Source organism: Amaranthus tricolor, chromosome 10 (assembly GCF_026212465.1).
Source record: "Amaranthus tricolor cultivar Red isolate AtriRed21 chromosome 10, ASM2621246v1, whole genome shotgun sequence".
NCBI lineage: Eukaryota > Viridiplantae > Streptophyta > Magnoliopsida > Caryophyllales > Amaranthaceae > Amaranthus > Amaranthus tricolor.
In genome coordinates this window covers 7993017-8013722 of record NC_080056.1, presented here as the reverse complement: position 1 = coordinate 8013722, position 20706 = coordinate 7993017, and the positions used below count along the sequence as shown (strand labels likewise).

General features: G+C 33.2%; 1 protein-coding gene across 6 annotated transcripts; it reads right to left on the bottom strand.

Moving 5' to 3' along the window:
* Nucleotides 1-2710: 2710 nt before the first annotated feature.
* Nucleotides 2711-17980, bottom strand: LOC130825198 (calmodulin-binding transcription activator 6). Of its 6 annotated transcripts, none has more exons than XM_057690309.1 (14): nucleotides 17672-17980; nucleotides 17427-17550; nucleotides 15554-15679; nucleotides 14237-14352; nucleotides 13759-13847; nucleotides 13573-13618; nucleotides 11490-11622; nucleotides 11141-11260; nucleotides 10999-11057; nucleotides 8345-8770; nucleotides 6054-6745; nucleotides 4537-5083; nucleotides 3389-3697; nucleotides 2711-3056 (listed from the first exon to the last, which is right to left on the bottom strand). In XM_057690309.1, exons 2-14 carry the CDS (start codon nucleotides 17488-17490, stop codon nucleotides 3006-3008), a joined length of 2778 nt encoding a protein of 925 aa, XP_057546292.1. In that variant the 5' UTR covers nucleotides 17491-17550; nucleotides 17672-17980; the 3' UTR covers nucleotides 2711-3005. The 6 variants fall into 6 exon arrangements, with proteins under 6 accessions (XP_057546292.1, XP_057546293.1, XP_057546289.1 ...); XM_057690310.1 differs by having other exon boundaries at nucleotides 17427-17568; nucleotides 17672-17976; XM_057690306.1 differs by having other exon boundaries at nucleotides 10999-11060; nucleotides 17427-17568; nucleotides 17672-17949.
* Between the last annotated feature and the right edge of the window lie 2726 nt (nucleotides 17981-20706).

Sequence of the window (20706 nt, the reverse complement as noted above, 5' to 3'; positions counted from 1 at the left end):
CTATATAGAATTTTGTTCGATTAAAATTATTATGTATTTGGTCAATTATTACTTTATTATAGATGTGTACTATGTACTATGTACGACCGTACGAGGAGAGACTACATAAGTAAAAGAGCCCTAGCTTGTTTGGACATTATAAATACAAAACTTTAAAATGTATTTGTTCCATTAATTTCATATTGATCTTCAAAACACAATTAAATCTTTTTCTTTAGCTAGATTTCTTAACAGAAGTACTATCCTTTAATAACAATGGCGGCATCTTCTATTCATATTCGTGTTGTTCTTCTTTTACGTCGTATTCGTCGTCTTGTTGTTCGTTTTTTTTTTCTTCTTAGTCTGATTTTCGTTGTACCTCCTCTTGTTGTTCGTTATCGTTTTCTTCCTTATCGTCGTCGTATTCTTATATTAATTCTTTGTATACTTCTTATTCGTCTTCTTTTTTCTACCGCTCCCAACTACCCATGGCACTTAAGAAGACCACCCATGCATTAATAATACAATTGGAATTAAATGGGAAGAAGACTCTACGTTCAACAATTATTCGTCAATAGTAATCTTGATCACCATTTTTTGAAATCTAGAAGAGATGGGAAAATTAAGTATTTCTTTTATGGTTTTTTTAGTTAATTAGTTAGTTAGTTTCAACAATTTTATAGTTGGTTAGTTAATGATCATCAACTGTTTGATGATATATGTCAATGCATATCATTGCTTGCATATTATGTATATATACTACTACTATAATATGACTATCTTTCTTTCTTGTACTAGAATGCAACTCTAGTTAATAATAATAATAACAATAATAATAATAATAATAATAATAATAATAATAATACAAGAGTTATTCATCTTTACATATATTGGATTTTGATGATCTTTTGTCATGTGTGATCAGTGATTGATTTTGGGATATAATTTTTAATTTTATTGTCTAAGTAATTTGTTTGTGATAATTATTTTTGCATATGTTGTTGGGTAGATAATTATTGCATGAGTTAATCAAAACAATTTAGTTTTTTAATTAGTTTTTTACTACTTTATGAGTTTGTGAATACCTAAAATTTGTGTATATATGTATTAGAAGAGCTCGTGAATTTGTGAATCCTTATCGTACAAATCTGTTAATTGGTTTGATAAAAAAATTCTCTCTTAACTATTTGAATAAATTAGATAAAGAACTCAAGAAGTCAAGTAATTGTACGTGAATATTGACTTGTACTCGTTGTTTTTTAGTTATGATTTATGACAAGTAAACTTACTCCTCATGTTAATTCTTTAGTATTTGCAACGAAAAGATTTTGGACCCAATTAGCTAGAATTTTGTTAAGAAAGCGATGAAAATCATCGAGTAAATGACAAATTATTAATAATTATGTAAATAGTTGGATCTCATGAAAATATAAATAAAAAAAAAAGTTATCAAATAAAGAAAAAAGATATACAATGTTAATATGCTAAGAGAGATAATAAGACATTTGATGCATAATAGTCCCACTGTCCCCATATATAGCAACAGACTACAACTATACAATAATTAGAAAGATTGTGGGGACAATTAAATTATGTTGATCAGATAAAAAACGAGAGCAAATGAAAAAGGTAATATGAATAAAAATAAAGAAAAAAAATGAAAGCATTGCCTAAAATAAAATTGTTACAAGGTAAAAAAAGACGAACAAAAAAGTGTGAGCAAACTCCTTACTAACAGTTCTAAGTTGTCTAAGTAGTCCAATCACAATGTATGTTAGTGCAAAGTGTTGCTTGTTTTGACGCTTTCTTGATCGATTGCGTGAGCATAATTAGTTTGTGATTTTGCTGTGAATGGAGGTTTTGTGTGCTCTATTAAATTGTTGGATACTCTGATTTTTTTATTACATGATAGAATAAAGAAATAAAAGAATTATATGAGAATTCAAATGTAAAACATTGTTTAAAAAAAATAATATTTATTCAAACTTAGATAATATCCCATTTTAAATCCTCAATTTAATAGTTTTATATTTATTATTAAAAACCAATAGATGGTTGAAACAAAGTTCATCTTCAAAATTAAACTCATTTAATATAAATTTTCAAATGTTATTAGAGTAGGGGAGTGGAGAAAGGGTAAGAATGAATTTTTATAAATTATCTGCAGTAGTCGATCATCTTTGAGATAAGTATATTGTGAAAAACACTTTAAAATTGAGTTTATCAAGCATAATTGAAAGTTGAAATTATATAGATTAATTTTTATTAGAAATATAAAAAAAATTGCCTCATCTTAACATTTATAAAATTTTTGAGCCAAAATTGGTTTAGAGGAATTCGATCCCAATATTAGCATCTTCACTTTTCATCATCATCATACCCAACATATTCAGTTTATAGGAAAAACTATAATTAGAGTCTGAAAAAGAAAAAAAAGACGGCAATTCATACCCATAAAGAAGAGTGGTTTCAACTTACTAAATCTTTTTGTTTTGACAAAACATTCTCATCACTAAATGACATAATATGATATAAGGACTCCACATAAGTCATTAAACACAAAAGAAAAGGTTACAACTCAAAAACCAACACTGTCTAAATCTCAAATATTTTTAAAAAACTTTTTTTTTTCATTTGATTTGTTGTCTCTATGAGCGGCGGGATATACCGGGTTTGATGGTGATGGTGATGATGGTCTAAGTTTGTCATCAACAAAACTAAGAGGAGACAATAAAGCTGCAAGTATAATTTATAATAGTTGAATGAGTATCAACATTATGTCCTTAACCTCCCCCAAAACAAAGTATACAACCTGCCTCAAAGCAAAAGAATGGTAAACAGATGCATAAAGTTACAAAGACAAAGACAAAACTATTTATGTGAAGGGAAGAACCAACCAATTCTACATATCTACACCCTTTAACAGACATGTATAGAGCTGAAAGAGCACACTTCCCGTCACCGAATACTAAACAACGGTTGTTACTCCGATGCAGACACAATGCACTGCATGCATCTTGATCGAACTACATTTCACTCAAAAAGTCATAAGGATCAACTGCTTCTCCATATCCAAGCTGGAAAAAGAAAGAAATAACTTTTTAGCCATTAGTCGTAAATAATGCTTACTAGCGAGTAAAACTGGCATTTCAGATATATGGGTTACGGTTTTGGTCCCGTTTCATGTCATGCTTAAAAAAGTTTCAGAAGCAAAATTATGTCGAGGGAATTGCAATTACAGATTATGAGATACAGGTTGAATTTAGATCTACGTGTCAAGTTAGGTTTCTCTCAGTTACTACAAGTCGTTTGAAGTTACAGATATAGCTATTTTTACTTGTAAGAAGATCATCAATAGGGCTCCTCAACATATATTGAAATCTGAAAGGGGTGACAAGAGTGTACGCACCTGTGCTTGCGTATGAGCTAATTTCATCCTTCGATATTCTTGCTGTGCCTGCTTCGAACGGAACATTGATTGTACACGCACCACAGCTTTTTCTACACGCTCCTCGGCTTGTTTTCTGCTAGCTCGATAAAAATCTTCTTCTGTATCACTTTCCCGTTTCTGATCATCATTAGGCTCCTTAATTTCAACCTTAAGGCCACAAAAGCCTCTCCTCTTACGACGCCACCTAAGTATTGCTTTCTCGAGCACCCCAACAGACCAAGTAATCTTCCTGTATTCCCGGCGCACTTGGAAGCCCCTGAATATAGCCTGAATCAAGGAGAAAAGATCAGAATCATCTCATTAAACTAACAAAACAAATTGAAATTAAAAGGGAGGTTTTATAGACTTGAGCACCAGAACACAAGAAAGATCAGGACATCTCAACCAATTTTTTCAAAAGTTGAAGTTCTTAGAACAGGATATACATATTAAAAAGGCAAACATGGATCCCTGTGCCTGCTAGGCGGCTACTAGGATCATGCACACTGATATTCAGGTGGTATGACGCTTTAAAGAATCCCAAATCTCTTTGTTTTTTTGCCCGTAAAACCAACAAGAGTTGACGATCCCAACATGCAATTTTGCAGTCAATCAATAAAGCCACCTTAGTTGAGCTACACATAGAGAAAAGGTCAAGCTGCACTAGCGAGAACAGGGAAAAAGAATAAGCATTTCTTCGCTGTCAGAGATCAATATATTTCATTTTCCTCCCAACCTACCCCTTCTTTCTCCAGGCTCCATCCTATTGAAAAAATCCAAAAAAAACCCGAAATACTCTGCAAAAGAGCCATATCAAAAGAAGTTTCTGTGGCAGACAAAAATAAGCTGGGACACTAGAAGAATATTGGTAAACACAAAAGATACAATTATCATATTTCTCTTTCTCGCAGGTGAAGACAGTATTCAGCTTAAAGGAAATCACTATATGGTAGAGCCCAATGCATATATGCAAAGAAGATATGAAAGAGACAACACATGGGTTAGCTTTTGATATGACAAAACAGCATGAACAACAGAACCCCGGACTTATATGCGATCGAGGAAGTAAGATAAAAGGTGAAAACTTTAATTAGTAATAATGCAAGAGCATCAAAATCCAGCCTTACCTGAATTTTAATAGCTTGTCGTCGCTTATTGAGGAAATCTTTTCGAAGTTTCCACGTTCTGAATCTATATTGTATGCGAGCAGCAGCAGCTATCTGCTTCCGCACCTCATAATTTCGATATGCATGTTGTATCTTCATTGCTGCAACAATATACCGTGCTTCCAACTCTGGATTTGAGCCTTCAACAGCCTTAGTCCTTTGCTTGAGTGTCGTCTCCCTAAAAGCAACCTGAATGCGTGCAGCAGCATCAGCTGCCGTACGATAAGCTGCCAGCGTATCCTTTAGATAAAGATCCTCCTCGGTGATGCCGCTGGTAATTGGAGACTCATAAGTGTGCGTCTCAAGTGAGCCACCAGCATTTCCTGCAATCTTCATGTCTTCAAATTGCTGAACCAAAGATTTTTCTGAAAGATAAGCAGCTAAACCCTCAAAACCCTGCTTAGCTGCAACATCAGCGGCAGTACATCCACCAGGATTATCAGAAGTGGGATCTGTAACCAAGTTTGGTTTTGCTCCAGCAGATAGAAGAGCAGCCACCATTTTTTCTCTGTATAGATTAATCATCAAAAACTGATATACCAAGAGAATTCAATCAACGTGTACATCAGTTAATTGAGTTTACAGTTTACCACCAGCTTGAAAATTAAATATAATTTACCTAAAGAAATTAATAAAAATCACACACATTATTACCGTTTTAAAACTCGTCCATCCCCAAGTTTTCTTATATGATTTTTTGTAGGGATTCAGACGATGTGGTGAGTGCTAAACCCCGCTACCCAAGGAAATATGTTTGAAACCCTAACCCCATGCAACTGAGTCAATCTGGAGGGTAAGGAGGGAATAACTACATTGCTAATTTGCTATGGCACCAAGTCCTGAACGCAACACCTAACTTGTCGCAAGTGGAACTCATAATCATCTTCCGCTAATCCACGGGCCATGTGGGTTATATAAAATTAGATTTATAAAAAAATTATGAAGTTTGCGTAATGCATCTCAAACAGTGAAAAGAAAATCTTCTTATTAGATTTTATAACACAAACACACATATTTGCTGCGGTTGAAGAACTGGCTACTTTAGGGTAATTCTTTAGTGGTTGGCTTTTAAAGTCAACCACCACAATCATGCAATCTCAACTGCTCAGAATAAGATAAAATCTGAGCCATTTAATTTTTTTATCTATTAAAGTATGATTAAAATGCCAAAAAAATATTAAAATAACAAATGACTTCCAAATAAATTTATTTTTTGACATAATTAGTAAATATTATTTAGTTATCATAAAAAATCTCAAACTTAATATTAATTTTTTATATATTTTTTTAATTAAAGTTATTATAGTGGTTAGCTTTAAAGCCAACCACTATAGAATTATCCAGCTACTTTAGCATATAGTAGTAACTTCAAACAATAGACTATTTAATAAGCACCAATTGAGCAAAAAAATTGAGAAAATAATCACGTGAACAAAAAGCAGAAAACAGTTAACAAGACAATGCATCATTTGACCTACCTTCCATAGTATGCAGCCCAATGAAGAGCTGTCCATCCAAACTTGTCCCTAAAGTCCAATGATAAGCCACAGCAAGAAAATGGATAGACTGCCCATGTATAACCAAGGATAGCACACAAATGCAGAACCCCTTGACCTTCAGTATCACGTTCAGTAATTTTACTCCCATCAACTACTCTCTCTAACAGCCATTCCTTAAGTCTGCTCTTCATTGAAAGTTCAAACAAACAGTCCTTAGCTCGGTCAAAAGAGATCTTTCCGCTTTCTATCAGTTTGCTAAAATATGCCCAACTATCAGAAAGATTACAATATTTGAGGGCAAACTTTTTTCCCTCTTTTAAAGAACTTGGTGATATTTTGCTAGATAAAATGTCAAGGCTCTTGGACGTGGAGTAAAGCAAATGAGCAAGCCTAATCTGTATCCGGAACATATTCCACTGAGATTTGTCCCTTCTGACTACATTAGTAGATGCAGAGGCACGAAACTCAAAAGTAATAATTTGACTTATGGGTGTCTTACCATCAATGCTCAAGTAAAAGTTTACAGATCCAGAACTATGTGGAGAGACCAAACAACGAAACACACCAACTTGAATAATTTCAGCAGGATACAGTGTGTCACCACAGACACAATATATGGTAGACTTTGCTAAATGTCGATATTCCTGGTGAAAAAATCCTACCACTAAAATCTGCAACCAATATGAAATGTTCATTAATAATATACGTAAACTTATTTAGAAAAAAGGTATTTTAAAAAAAAAGGTAACACAAGCATTTTTGACAAAATAAAGCACAAAAATCTTAATGTAGAAGTACAAAGTTCTCAGCACATCCTGGTCAATTTTCTTTTGGCGTAATATGTTATCACAAGAAAACTGTAATTGAAACTTGACACAATCAGCATCGTAATCAACATAAAAAGGAGAGTTCATTTGGAGAGCTAAAATACAGTAGTACTATACAAACTTTTTCTAGGATACATTTCTCCAAGCTCAGTATAGTAAATCAGAGGATTGTCAAAGTACATTAAAAAAAACTCAAAAATGAAAGTGACACCATTTATTCGAACATAGAAAGAATCTTTTTTTTAAGTATATATAAACCTCTAGTCACCAGATCATCAGAGAATAATTATATTGGCTCAATAGACTTGCACCAAATATGTCAAATTGTGATTGGGAGAAACTGTACAGAGCCTCGTGGCTTTCAAAGTATGTATCTGAAGGATTTATGCCTATGCACAGTACATATAAATAGGAAAGAGGAGAAGTGATTTGTATACACAATAAGTGAGTTTTATTTCTCTACTCATGTCCAGGGAGAGTGCATGCTTGTATTTCTTTCATTGTAATGCTTTAAATTACACTAGTACAACATCTATTTATATTCTCGCTTTATTAACACCATGCATACAGCTTCTTGCTACCTCTGCTGTTTTTCCGAACAGACTAACAGTCGGCAACAATGAATGACACTGTCTATTACACAAGCCAATTCCTTGCCATGTCTTAAGAGTCCCATGTCACATGGGGCCCCAATCTTAGGGACCCTAAAATGATAAAAATATCAAATGCCCAAACCCATAAATTTATAAAAAAGAAAACAAAAACTACTTCCTACTTCATTCATGCACAAAATAAGGGAGCAGGAAACATAATATTCCAAGAATTAGCCTAGATACTCTCTTTCCAAAAAATCTTGCACGTCAACCAAGAAAGTCTTTGTACCCCTCCTTTATCCCTTTTAAATTCTAACATAATGAATTAAAATGTAATCATATGGAAGAATTCAATAAATCACAATTTTAAGGAAAATTTTCTTCCAACATTTTCTCTTACTAGCTTTAATAAATCAATTGTAATCATTATCTTCAAATGTTAAACACACAAAAGAATCCACATTTATGATGTTTCTAAATAAAATTTCAATTTAATAAAGTTGATTTGTGACTTTGTCCTATGTTCTATTTATGTCACCTCAAAACAATACATTAGAAAGTTCAGTAAAATATGTTCAATCACGAGAATGAGATATTTGCTTCATGTTTTTGGATATGTATTTTGTATAAAACAATCATAATACAAGGAACTTTCATGTCTGGTCTCCATGATTATTTGGGATGGGTGTGGTGCCTATGATAAATAGTGTGTTAATATGAGAAAGAAGCATCATATGTGTGTAGAATCTTTTTGACCAGCATAAAGAAAGTGATTGCCTTGATTAAACCCAATTGAACTTTTAAATGATGTCAAAAATAAGATCGGTATTCTTGCAACATATAACCTAACCTTTGTTTCTTCAGTAGAATATGCCCATGATGGTGACAAATCAGTTATGCAAAAGATCTGTGCAGGGACAGGTCCTTCATGGTCAACTGCTGCTGAAGACACAATAGATCCATGACTAGTTGCTACAGAAGATTCATAGGAAGGATCATTCACTGACTCAGGTGAATCAACTATTATCTCATTCATCCACCTTCCTAAGCTGTCTTGACTTAACAAATCATCCTTAGCCATTCTGTCTGAAAAATTTCTATCAGCCACTGTCCCCATATTATAAACCCTGCTATCATCTTTTTGATTTGTTTGAACCTCCAACAAAGGGAGAAACATGTCACCCATATGACTCGAACTAATTTCTGTAATAGGTTTCATAGAATTTCTGGATGTGAGCAAATCTGGATGAGGGGTTCTAGTCAACAAAAAGTTTCCCTGCAAATATGGAAGTAATTGAGATATGTTCAATCTGCATAAATGAGGGTGGGGGGATCACTTACCTGTCTCCACTAAATCATTAACTATACAAGTATACTTTACTCTTTCTTTAGAGTGACTGCATGAAAATGATACAAACACATAATAACAACTAATAGAACCTAATTATTGAATAAATGCATACTCATCACAAATCTTTGCATTCTATCATTATACTACCAACAATGGCGGATGCACATTGTAACAATGGGTGGCATAGGCTACCCATGTTTTCTTTTTTGAAAATTAATTTTCCGTTTTTTGTTACCTTGTATTTCCTTTGTTCTATGATATTGGCTACATTTGACTTTTTACTCGATCCAATATGTTATTTTAATTACTTATATATTGAAATATGCACATCTAAAAATCATGAAAAGCTAATTTTATGAAACTATTCGAATAGACGATTCAAATAAGATCCCACTTGCCTATATTTTATCTTACATATAAGCCGTAATATATAAAATATTCTTGAACGATGAATAATGTCAATAACCGTAATATAACGAGTATTTCAGTACGAAGGATGTATTTCACTATGTTAAACCTTGATCTCGTTGTAACTTGTAACTTGTAACTTTATACAATGCGATGCGGATGATATTTATAACCCTTTTTTTTAGTGGCAATAAGATGAGATTTTTATCGTGATATTTTACTTGTACGAGTCAATTTGGTGTAATGAAAAGTTTTGGGTTGTTCATTTGAAAAACAAAACTCTGTTGAATTTTTTATTAATTTACTTCAACATGTTGGTGCTACCCATGATTTTGAGTTTTGGATCCGCCACTGACTACCAACCAGGGTGATTCCAAAAAATAAAAGCTAAGAGGCTCAGGTGTATATGAAGAAAAATTATAATAAACAAAATTATCCACCATCTATTGTGATATGCTTCTAAGAAGACTTAAACCTTTGACCCCATGCAATATTATGGCTTCCCTTTACCATTGAACAACCAACTTTCTAGTAGTCTAAAAGCAATACTAGCACCATATAATCAAATAACCTACAAGGGCCAAACTTAAAAAAAGAACCTCGTTCCCCAAGCAATCTACACACTAGAGTTGTTTTCTATACATAAATTGAATTTGTCAAATGAGATAAAGATATAAATTCATACATTGGGAAAACATAGCATTTGGGAAAATAAGAGATATCACACATTTTCAGCCATGCAGAGTGAAAAATAATATAATAAAATCAACGGCACAGCTCATGAGTCAAGCGACAATCAATCAAAAACTGAATGATTTATCCATGCTTTACACAACATTTCATTACTCTAATGCCATTCAATGGCTCCACAATCCACCCTAGACTCACCCCAAGGTAACATTAGAAGGATAGGATTATACAGCCTTATCAATATTTATTGTTGGAATTTTAAGAGATGAATTTCACTGAAATAGTTTTCAAGTCATAACTATCACAAGATTAGCAAAAGATTAAGATTTCAAAACATTTAAAATGAAAGGAGAAGAGATTTAGGCTGAAAGGGTTATAAAGAAGTGACAAATGAACATATTTATGTATTTTACCATAAGTTCTCCAGGTGAGAGCAGATGGAGGAAAAGGCATAAAAAGGTAAGACAAGTTAAAATTTATTCCAAGTAGTCCTAAAAGATGATTTGAAATTAATATGGCAGCAGAAAATCTGATCCCTACAGCCTACCGAGTAATAAGGAGGAGATATGTTAAGACACATAGTGTTGCAACATGATTTTTACATGGATCAGTTCTTAACACCCTCATTTTGGAGATCCATTCTTACCTCTATTCTTTTTTTTTTTCTAATACCCTAGTAACAAGGATTCAATCAGAACTCTAAAAAATTGCCTAACCCGTAGTGCCTTGATCTTTGAAGCACCATCCATCGCAAATTAAACTTCTAACACCTTTTTATAAGTGAGGTTGTGACGAGACCAGAGAGGCCAAGCCCTTACACCCTTTTTCTTGTGGTAATCTAGTAAGAGTAGCCGTTACAAAACTTCTCTCAGATAAACAGAATCGCACAAATCATGATCATAATATTAACCCATAATATCATTACTGAATGAACTATTTTATTTTAAAGTCTACAGGTATATAACCATTTAGATGCAATAGAAACAATAAAAGAAAAGGCGAAAAAGAAACACATCTTGAGCTCAAGCATTTTAAGCACCAGTAAGATCCCTTACATTGTTTTCTGAGATGTTCACAGACGGATGCTTGTCTTGCTGAAGGTATGGAGTTTTTTCTGCTAAGGAGAAAAATGATGAACATGAGACAAGAAAATTCTTGGTCTGTATATTATAATTACTATGAAATGAGAATCATCACCGTTAGAGATGAATGTTGCTTCATTGAGATCATTCGACGCTAAAAGCTCGTCCCAATCAAGAGTGTTAATCTCATGCAATTGTATCTCATGATTGGTAACATGGATACTTCCACCAGATTCTAGTTTAAATTTCAGCAAAAAAGTCAGAAGACTTCAATTATCCATCAGAATTAAAGAGTAGTCAGAACAGAGAGCAAACAAAATTTTCAAGCTGAGAAGATCTTGCAATGGCTGGCTATTCATCGTGAACAAGATTGCGGTAGATAAAAATACAGCAAAACACAAGGGAAGGGCACAAAGTGGATTATGAAACCACTGACAGATTTTGCTTCAACATAGTGCAACTACCTGTAAAGTCTTTCATGGCAGGGTAATAGACTTGATTGACCAGGCTTTCATTGCTCCTCGACAAAAGCTGAGAAGCTGAATATTCAGACAAGTCCGAACGAAAACCTGAATCCACAGGTGTGATTGAAGAAGCCTGAAACAGATAAACCATTGACCACAGCCAAGGCCCAAGTAAGCGTTTCAAGTTCAACAAAAAGAATAACAAAATTAAAGATCTTACATGGTAGACAATTTTTGGATTCACAAGGTAATTTTGAATTTTGTGCAAATACATTGACTGACCTTATTTAGTGAAAAATGCTAAATGACCTCTAACAGAATAGAAATTACTATAATGACTTTCTTTTCCTATTCCACCTTTGCAGACACTGAAAAACAAAGCAGAGTAGCAAGTTTCACAGGCAGCATTGCAATGTAATCAATTTTCGGTTCATAATTTTGCTGGGTGGAATTTACCCATTAATTAGCAGTTGAGAATATACTAAGGAGGCTACTGTTCATAAACTCCTTTTTCATTAAACTCTGGCCGTGCATATTTTATTTCAGCTTCATATTTCGCTCTCAAATTTTCATCAAACAATATTCTTCTCATTGATTGCCTATGAGTATTTGCACTTCGTTCTCTTTTATTCCAACGAAAGTGAATCCATCTCATCGGTTCTCTTCCATACCAACCATTAAACAAGTTCATTGTGGAACTCTAGTCATGTTTTTTTCCCTATTGTATTTGCACTCTCGCCTTTGTGTTATTTTTGATTTAGGATGAGAAAAGGGGTGGAAGTTAAATTTTAATTAAAATTTAAACACAGTAACTGTTAAAACATGTACCTTATTTAGATACTTAGCTGCTGATCCTAAAGTCTGACCTCATGTGGGAACATAAGAAAAAGTTTGTTTTACATTGATTCTTTTGTTCCTTCATAGGTTTCGTCTTTTCCTAAACAAATTGAAAGAGAGTGACTGAATAGGATTATCCAGACTGAAAGCTTTGAATGTTTGGGATTTTACTGTTACTTTCAGAGAAAAGTTGAAACTAACTTATTGAAAGTACAACTACAAAATGTCCACCATTCAGGAAGGTTCTTCTCATTTTGGCTGCAGCAAATTTTAGTTTAGCTAACTTCTCTGTTTTAAAACCCAAAAGATGAGAAAATCAACTTCTTATCTCCACCGATCCGACTTCTCTAGTGATCTAATCGGCAGACCACAATTCATCACAGATTCACAGTGGTAATCCCTTTAACAATACCTCTTCATGATAGAACTTGAGAACTCCTTTATTTAGAAAGACTTACAGCCTCAATGAAAAATCTCCTCCCACGTGATCCTATGAATCCATTCACTTACTGTTTATCAGTCAATAAAAAATAATGCTAAAGCTGGAAATGCGAGCAAGGTATGGACTATGAATTAGCTTGAGCTGTCAAAAATCGAGCTCCTCAGAAATATTAGCCTTCCCCATCTAACTCCACAAGTTTCTTTTTCACCTCTGAATGGGAATAGCACTGTTAGTTTTATCTTGTTTTGCCTCAACGCACTCATGTGGATCCTCAACACTCAAATACGGGTAGGATATTTCGATACTATTTTAGATCAAAAACATGGAAATTTTTGATAAAATAACGACTCCGACTCTTGGACCCCTGCCCAATGTACGAGAAATCAAATTTTAATAATATGATAGAAGATATGCTTTCATCCTTCACCAAAAAATATTTTGCTGTCATTTCTCAAGAATTGAACACCTCCCCAACTATTCAACATTAGAAAAGCCTATCTTAAACCCCAACTCTTTACGCATCTAATAGCCATGAACTCCGGTACTTTTTAGGATCGCTATTTCTAGACAATAGTGCAAACTATTTGCCACATCACTGCATTGTGATCGCATTGTAAAGGTTTTTGAGTTACCATGTATGTAAACATGATAACCACAAAACCATCCACATTAACCGCAATAGTGGATTCGTCACCGTTACAGCAACAACGGCTGCATCCGAGATTTTGCACTAATTTCCAGAGAATCTACAAATCTAATATGAAGTCATTCAATACTCAAGGAGTGCACAGCCAAGTACCTAACCTCTTGAGTTTCACGGTAATGCACCAGTACTATATGTTCCAAAGCCCTGAAACGAAAATGTTGAACGTAAGCAGCTCTATATGTAAAAGAATTTGGCACAAGCCGTAAAAAGAGAGCATTAATTTAACTTCTACAAAATTTTCAAAATTGTGAATCAGTAAGCTTCACTGTTCAAAACATACATACTTATCAAGCAACCAGTAACATCTGCGGACAAAATTTGGGCTATCTTCACCGTGAGCATAGTATACATGTATTCTTTCCTCAGTGCCAACCTAGAAAGTACGCAAAAAAAGTTAGGAAAAAAACAAGGTTAGCAGCTTTTAACCAGTATCGTGCAGCTTTCCAGAGTTTCAAATAAGCAGGTCATTAGTTTTACATCTGCAGTAAGGGATTTAAGTAGTATACAACCATTCAGAGAACAGAAGCTACAAAAGACTTGTTCACCAGCAATATACTTGTAAATAGTGCAGCAATCATTGTTTCAAGCACTTGAAAGGCTACTAATCTATTATCTAAGCTAAATAAATTAATAAACGTATCTGAGATAGAATTCATACATTGACATATACTCAGAATAGGATGTTTTGAAGTAAATCATGGTGAAGATTAACAACTCCATTGTATCATATATAACCGCAACTCTAGACGTATAAATCCTCACCTTTAGGTGTTCATGAGCTTCTTTGACAGTTTTCCCATCCTTTTTCTTCTTCCAATTGTGACCATCTTTCCTAAAATTGCGTAGCTTTTTACGATCAAATAAGACAATTGTCCCACCTGTGAATAATGTCCAAATGTATATTAACAAAGTTCATAAAGCACTCAATGTGATATGAATAATCCAAACAGGATACACTATCAAGGTCACTAGCTGCAATACCAGATCACTGCATTACAAATATGGCAGACCTAACAAGATTATAAAACAGAATCAGAATGACTGAAAGAATATCTTTCATTGTCACTATTTCTATCAAAAATAGCTAAATGAATTATCACAGATAACATTCATGAAGATTGGAACAAAACTTAGTTCTCAGAGAAGCCACAAACTCACTGATACAAACTTCAGGAGTAGGATAGTCGCTAATTTTATTTACAAGTCAAGAATCAAAGTCAAAGTAAAGAATTCCCTAACATCAACATCGAAACAAACTGAAGAAAGGGACTGCAAGCTCTACATCATACTAAAATAAAAAAGATAAAAATATGTAAAAATAAATCAAGTACACTCAAAATGGCACTCATACAGGTGCCTCATGACTCATACAATATATAGGTATAAATCGAAGAAGAGAATATAGTATGAATAGAAGGGGAAGGGAATGCAAAGGAATTAATTTTTGTGTAATAGATTTGGGATGAGTCTTCGAGTCACTTAGAGAGACTTCAAGCTTTTCGAATCGCTTGACTAACTTTGTAATCGTTCTTAGGTTACATTCAGTTCTTCGTTATACAAATACATTTACATTTTACATACAATTTGATACAATCATACACATTTCTTTTCTGCCATTATTAATATCATTTCTCTGAATATGTCAATCCATAACATTATAGTTGGTCTAAAATTCTAAGGATTTTATTTTCGGTTTGAAACTTTTATAAATTGTAAGACTTGTTTAGTTTAGTTAAATTCTACCAAGTTATTTTATAATTGTTTTGTCTTACATTAAAAGTTCTTAGAAATAGATCTGGCGGTCGGACTCAACAAAAGTGAACCTAATTATGGGGGTATTACACTCATAGCTCTCTCTCTTTCTTGTTCGACCCGCCAAAGAGACAGAGTATCATAGTGAAAAAATTGCACTATGCCAAGCATCTAAAATCAATGCACAAAAACTAGCTAATGGTATAATTTAAAGCAGTATTTTCGTCAAAACCATTAAAATTCAAGGCCTAAAATATGTGTTGTTAAATTCGAGCTGCAATGAATAACCACGGCCCACTAAAATATCATATTTAAAAAGGACATTACCTTTTGGCAGGCTGACTGGCTTAACATGGATGTCAAAATAAGTATAGTTGAACAATATAGCATGGATTTCATTGGGGCGGAGCCACCTACTCTTTGCTTCCTTCATTATGCTCGGGATATCCAAATCTGTCAACAAAAGCGAACCTGAGTGAGGCTTCTAATCCTTGAACAAGAAGAAGTACTTTAAACAACAAAAGGTTATCTAATTGACGTTGGCCCACTACATTTGAACAGTGAACATAATGTTTTAGAAGACTCGTCTGAAACAAATTTAGAAGAAAGAAACAGACACAGTGTATGCTGACATGCACTCTAATCTTATAACCAAAACAGTCTCATGAATCATGGCCTTGCATCAGAATGTGTTCATCCCAGTAAGCATCCTTTTCACTAAATCAAAAGTCACCAGTGCAAGCCAAGCTTATTAAAGGGTCCTCCTAAATTGAAATACTAGCATCAGCCTTGTGCATGACATTCTGCAGGTGTGGAAGGATGGAACCATCTATAGACTATATTCCTAGTAGTCCAAAACTCCAAACACAAGGTAACATATGGAATGAAAAATCTTTGCAACAATCACCCCTAATATTATAAGTATATAAACTAATCTTAATTTCCCAATGTCAATTACTTCCCATATTTCGAAATAGCAAATGTGTGAAGCATCAAAAGTACCTAATCTTTTATCTACAAAAGTATAAAGTAACGTAATAGGTGGCCCTACACCCAAAAGCTTCAATATCAACAGAGTTGCCACCATTAAATACAAAACCTAACCAGTCAATACACTGATCAATAAGAGGTATAAAGAAAATCTATGTCTTGCAGCTCAATTGGATCTAAATAAAACCCTTAATAGTAGGGAATTATTAGAGTATAAGAAAAGAACTAAAAGGGTATGAATAGAAATGAAAGGGAAAGAAATATGATAAGATAATTGAAATGAAAGCTTCAAGAGGTTCAACAATGAAAAACAAGATGAGAATAACAAACAAAAATAGTAGAAGAATAGACAGAATGTTTTATGAGGTATCTTTACCCTTTATCATGCTTTTAACAACCTCGTTCAATAGCCAGATATAAATGATTGTCATTATAATGAGTTTATAGCAATTATACTCGGCACGTTCCATGCCAATATCATGATTCACACTTGTCTACCCCTATCTCTTTTTAGTTATCACTAGCATACATTACCACCTTAGAGGTGATAATATGTGGAAAATGGAATAGAAATTTATAAACAAATTTTGGATGGATTTCTTAAGAGGTCAATCCAAAAAACCTCTTAGGTCTTAGTAAATCAAACCCCTCCAAACCCCACTTAGCATAAGCCATCAGAGAAATTAGGGTATGAATGCAAGTTTGGGATGAATTTTCATTACAAAGGACATTAGGAAGGAACTTCCCAAATAAGGATCCATCAAACCTTCAAACTAACAATAAGCCCAAATTCCATATAGCTAGTTTAGAGTTCTTACTTTCGCATCACGAAATGAATATAGAACAGAAAGACGAACCATCAACACATTGCTGGTTATCTTAGGAGTAGAAATGCAAGTTATAACATGTTTTTGAACTTGACTATTGTAAAATTAGCAAAAAATAGCAATATAGATTTGAATACCACAACACTTCGATTCCTTCAATTCATCAACTAAAACTTAAGCAAACAAGAATTAAAATTCAAATTAATATTGACTGTATTCCCATTTCTCACAAGTAGGAGTAACTACAATTTTCAGAACAATCCAATACTTCAAATTTTAAGAATCAAAATTTTATTTTCAAATATATGAGCAATTGATAATATTACAAAGCACCAAAACATTCAATGAAAAACAAGTGAATCAAAAGAATAATAATGAAATACCTTCCATGGTACGGAAACCATGAATTTCACATCCACCAAGTAGTCCATTAGAACGATTCTCCATGATCAAAATCAACCAAACCTTTTACAAAAACTTGACTATATTCTCTGCACCATTAAAATCCTGCTCAAAAGTATAATACTGACGAATTTCAGCAGAAATGACTAAGATTAGACTGCTTAACCAAATACTAATAATTTTACATCTACAGAAAATAAAAAATGAAGCGAAAAAGTAGTACTACCAGTATAATCCAATCAAGGGAAGAGAGAACATGAAGTTGTTGGTATGCTTGCTGAAGCTAGGATTAAAAAATCAAGAAAATCTGTGATTGATTTGATTTGTTAATTGCCGAAAAACTGGAAATGGCAGAAAAAAGATTCTTGTTCTTAAGAATTCTTCTAGGTTTATGAATTATGAAGCCAAGCAGTGAAGCAGCCAACCAATTAAGGGGAAATTGAGTAAGACGACCCAATTTTAATCGTAAACAATTGTTTTCTTCGCTGATTATATCGATTCTTATTTGAATTTATTAATTATTAAGACTTGTATTAGATTAAAGTTCAATTTTTTTTATTTGACTTGGTCTTTAATTTAGTCTGGTCTAATTTAATTATGCTTAATCGAATATAATAACTTGTTTTTGTTGTTGGTTGTTGCTACTCTTGTTGTTAAGTAGTTGGTGGTGGCATTGTTGTTAGTTGTTGTTGTTGTTGTCGTTGTTGTCGTCGTTGTTGTTACTCTTACACACGAAAAATTTAACACAGTATATGCCTCAATTAAAGTGGATATGAGTATATATTTGGTGGGTAGTGAGTGCCTGATTGTTGTCGTTGTTGTTATTCATGTTGTTGTTGTTAGAGACGAAAGGTTTAGCACAACATATACCTTAATTGAAGTGAATATGAGTATATAATTGATGGGCTCGGGTTCTTGGTGGACATGAGTATTTTTTATTTATAATTGTTGATGGTGAAGTGTAGTTGTTCATGATATCAGTACTTCGAATTAGTTTTGTTTAATAAATTAGAACTTGATGTGTATATTAAATGTACTTGTTCTTGTGATGAACTTGATAATAATATTGAGTTAATATGTATGTAATTTTGTAAAAATGAGATTATATTGTGTAATTTGTTGTTTTCGAACAAGTAATAGGAATGTTGATGTTGATGGCAAATATAAACTTTTCATGTTCAATTCGAACATGGACTTGAATGAATTAAAACTTTATATATATTCAAGGACGATTGGCATTGATTCTACAACAATTAATGTGAACATAAGTTTTTATATAGGATGAATAGATAATTTTTAGCTTATCCTAGTGAGGATGAAGAGGCATTAGAGACTAGGTAGGAGCATTCAAAGTATACTCATATTCTTTCTTTGGAGTTGTACGTAGAAAAGGTATCCTCATGACATCAAAATGTGAACATTGTAAAAACACGTCAAGTATTAAATGTAACTTTATACTCCTTCCCCTACTCCTATGTCATTTTTAACCTAGGAAATTCAAAATCTATTTGTTCCATTGTCCTCTTGAATTCCTCTTGTCCTCTTGTTCCATTTTTAACCATAGGATATTATCGATGTAGCACAATACGTTCCAGCCGTAGCTACGATGACCGACTTTGTAAGTATTCTTCAACATTTTGTAATTTGTCCTACTTCTTCATTATTTATGATTTATTTAAATTATTTATGATTATAGGCACAAGGCGTGACACTCTCATTCACTCCAGCCAAGAGCAACCAATCAAGGAGATTGCCCAAGACATACTCTTAAGTTCATAGTTCTAGCACTTCATTCTTGAGGTTGAGGAGTCAGGCCGACCTAATGTTGAATCTACTGGTGAGGGACAAAGGTCAATCCACCATTTGACGTTCAACTGGACGATATGAACTTGTCATAGCCTCATGATGGTGCAGGTCCTCACAAACAACAGTTGTCAAGTACCAGTCACCTCCGCTACTCGATCCTCACATCACCACGTCTTACGTAGTAGACCATCATAGTTAGACATGGTAAACACAGTTGATGAGGATTAGATCAATACTAACTACAATATACAAACTTTATAGAACGATTTGTACATATTTTGTTGTGTATATATTTACATTAAGTTTATTATATTGTGTTTTGTTTGCTTATGAATGCTCAGAGGGTACGGCGTTAAATCATTTCTCCTTAAATTATGCATTTGGTTATGACGAATTTAGTTAAGAGTATATTTCAAATACATTAAAGAACCAATCCACATAATATAGGGAAAAAATACAATCGAAAGAAGTAGATTCAGTATAATTATCATGATAATGTGTTATATTCTTATATTCTTCAGAAAATGCTTTATATTGAATCAAATTTCACCAATGTTGATTTTCTGAGGTACAAGCATTGTCTTGCGAATATTTAAGGCTCAAAAGCCTTTTTGTCTCTTCAATAGTTTGTTGCTAACTAAATGCAAATGCTTAAAACTTTCACTTTCAATACTAATTGTATTCATGATGTTAGATGAATCAATTTGATTATCTTTTGGTTATGTGTAATTCATTTTGTCATAATTTATCCCTTAGGCTGGGAATATATCATCTTCAAGGATATTCTCACTACTATTCTCAATTTAAAAAAAAGGAAAATTTTACGTAATAATTCTGGGATTTTGGGTTTTTTAAATGATAATCAAAACTTTTTAAAAATTCACGCAGTAATTTTGAGGTTTGCCATAATGTACTACCGTAATCTTTTTGAACCAAAAACGTTCGGAAACGTTAAGTCAAAGCTGGAAGGCTGCTGAAACTCCTTTTATTCGAATGTCTATTACAAAATTAATAAGCTTTCTAATATTTTCCCCCAAATCATAAACCCTAACTCTACCTTCTTTCATCCAATGTACATTCTTTCCCCCAAATTCAAACCCTACTTTTTTCAATTCTTCATCTACTATAGATTAAGATTCCATTGTGCTTAAAATGATTTTTTTTCGAGATGTTTTTCATACTCAGCTTATTATGTATATTCTTATTCTACATTTTCTTTTATGGACCGACCCAATTAGAAATGATGTTTCAAAAAGACCGTCACTCACAAGAATTTGGGATTATTTGATTAAATCTCTTTTTTCTTTTTATCAAAAATCATACAATCTAATAAAAAGACTGAAAAATTCCACGTGTCATCCTTATATAGAGCTCCACAAGATTGAAGGATAATATTAGTCGACGTTGGCTTACGTGGCAAGTAAAATTAATCAACCTATCATTTTTCGCTATTCC

Bases quoted from the DNA above. Each gene is read 5' to 3' on its own strand.
- LOC130825198 (XM_057690306.1), bottom strand. From the start codon at position 17,490: ATGGAGAATCGTTCTAATGGACTACTTGGTGGATGTGAAATTCATGGT. The intron at 13,619-13,758 runs GTATGTATGTTT...TTTTCGTTTCAG, and splicing joins TGTTACTGGTTGCTTGATAA to GGCTTTGGAACATATAGTAC. The intron at 8,771-10,998 runs GTAAGGGATCTT...CCATATTTGCAG, and splicing joins TGAACATCTCAGAAAACAAT to GGAAACTTTTTGTTGACTAG.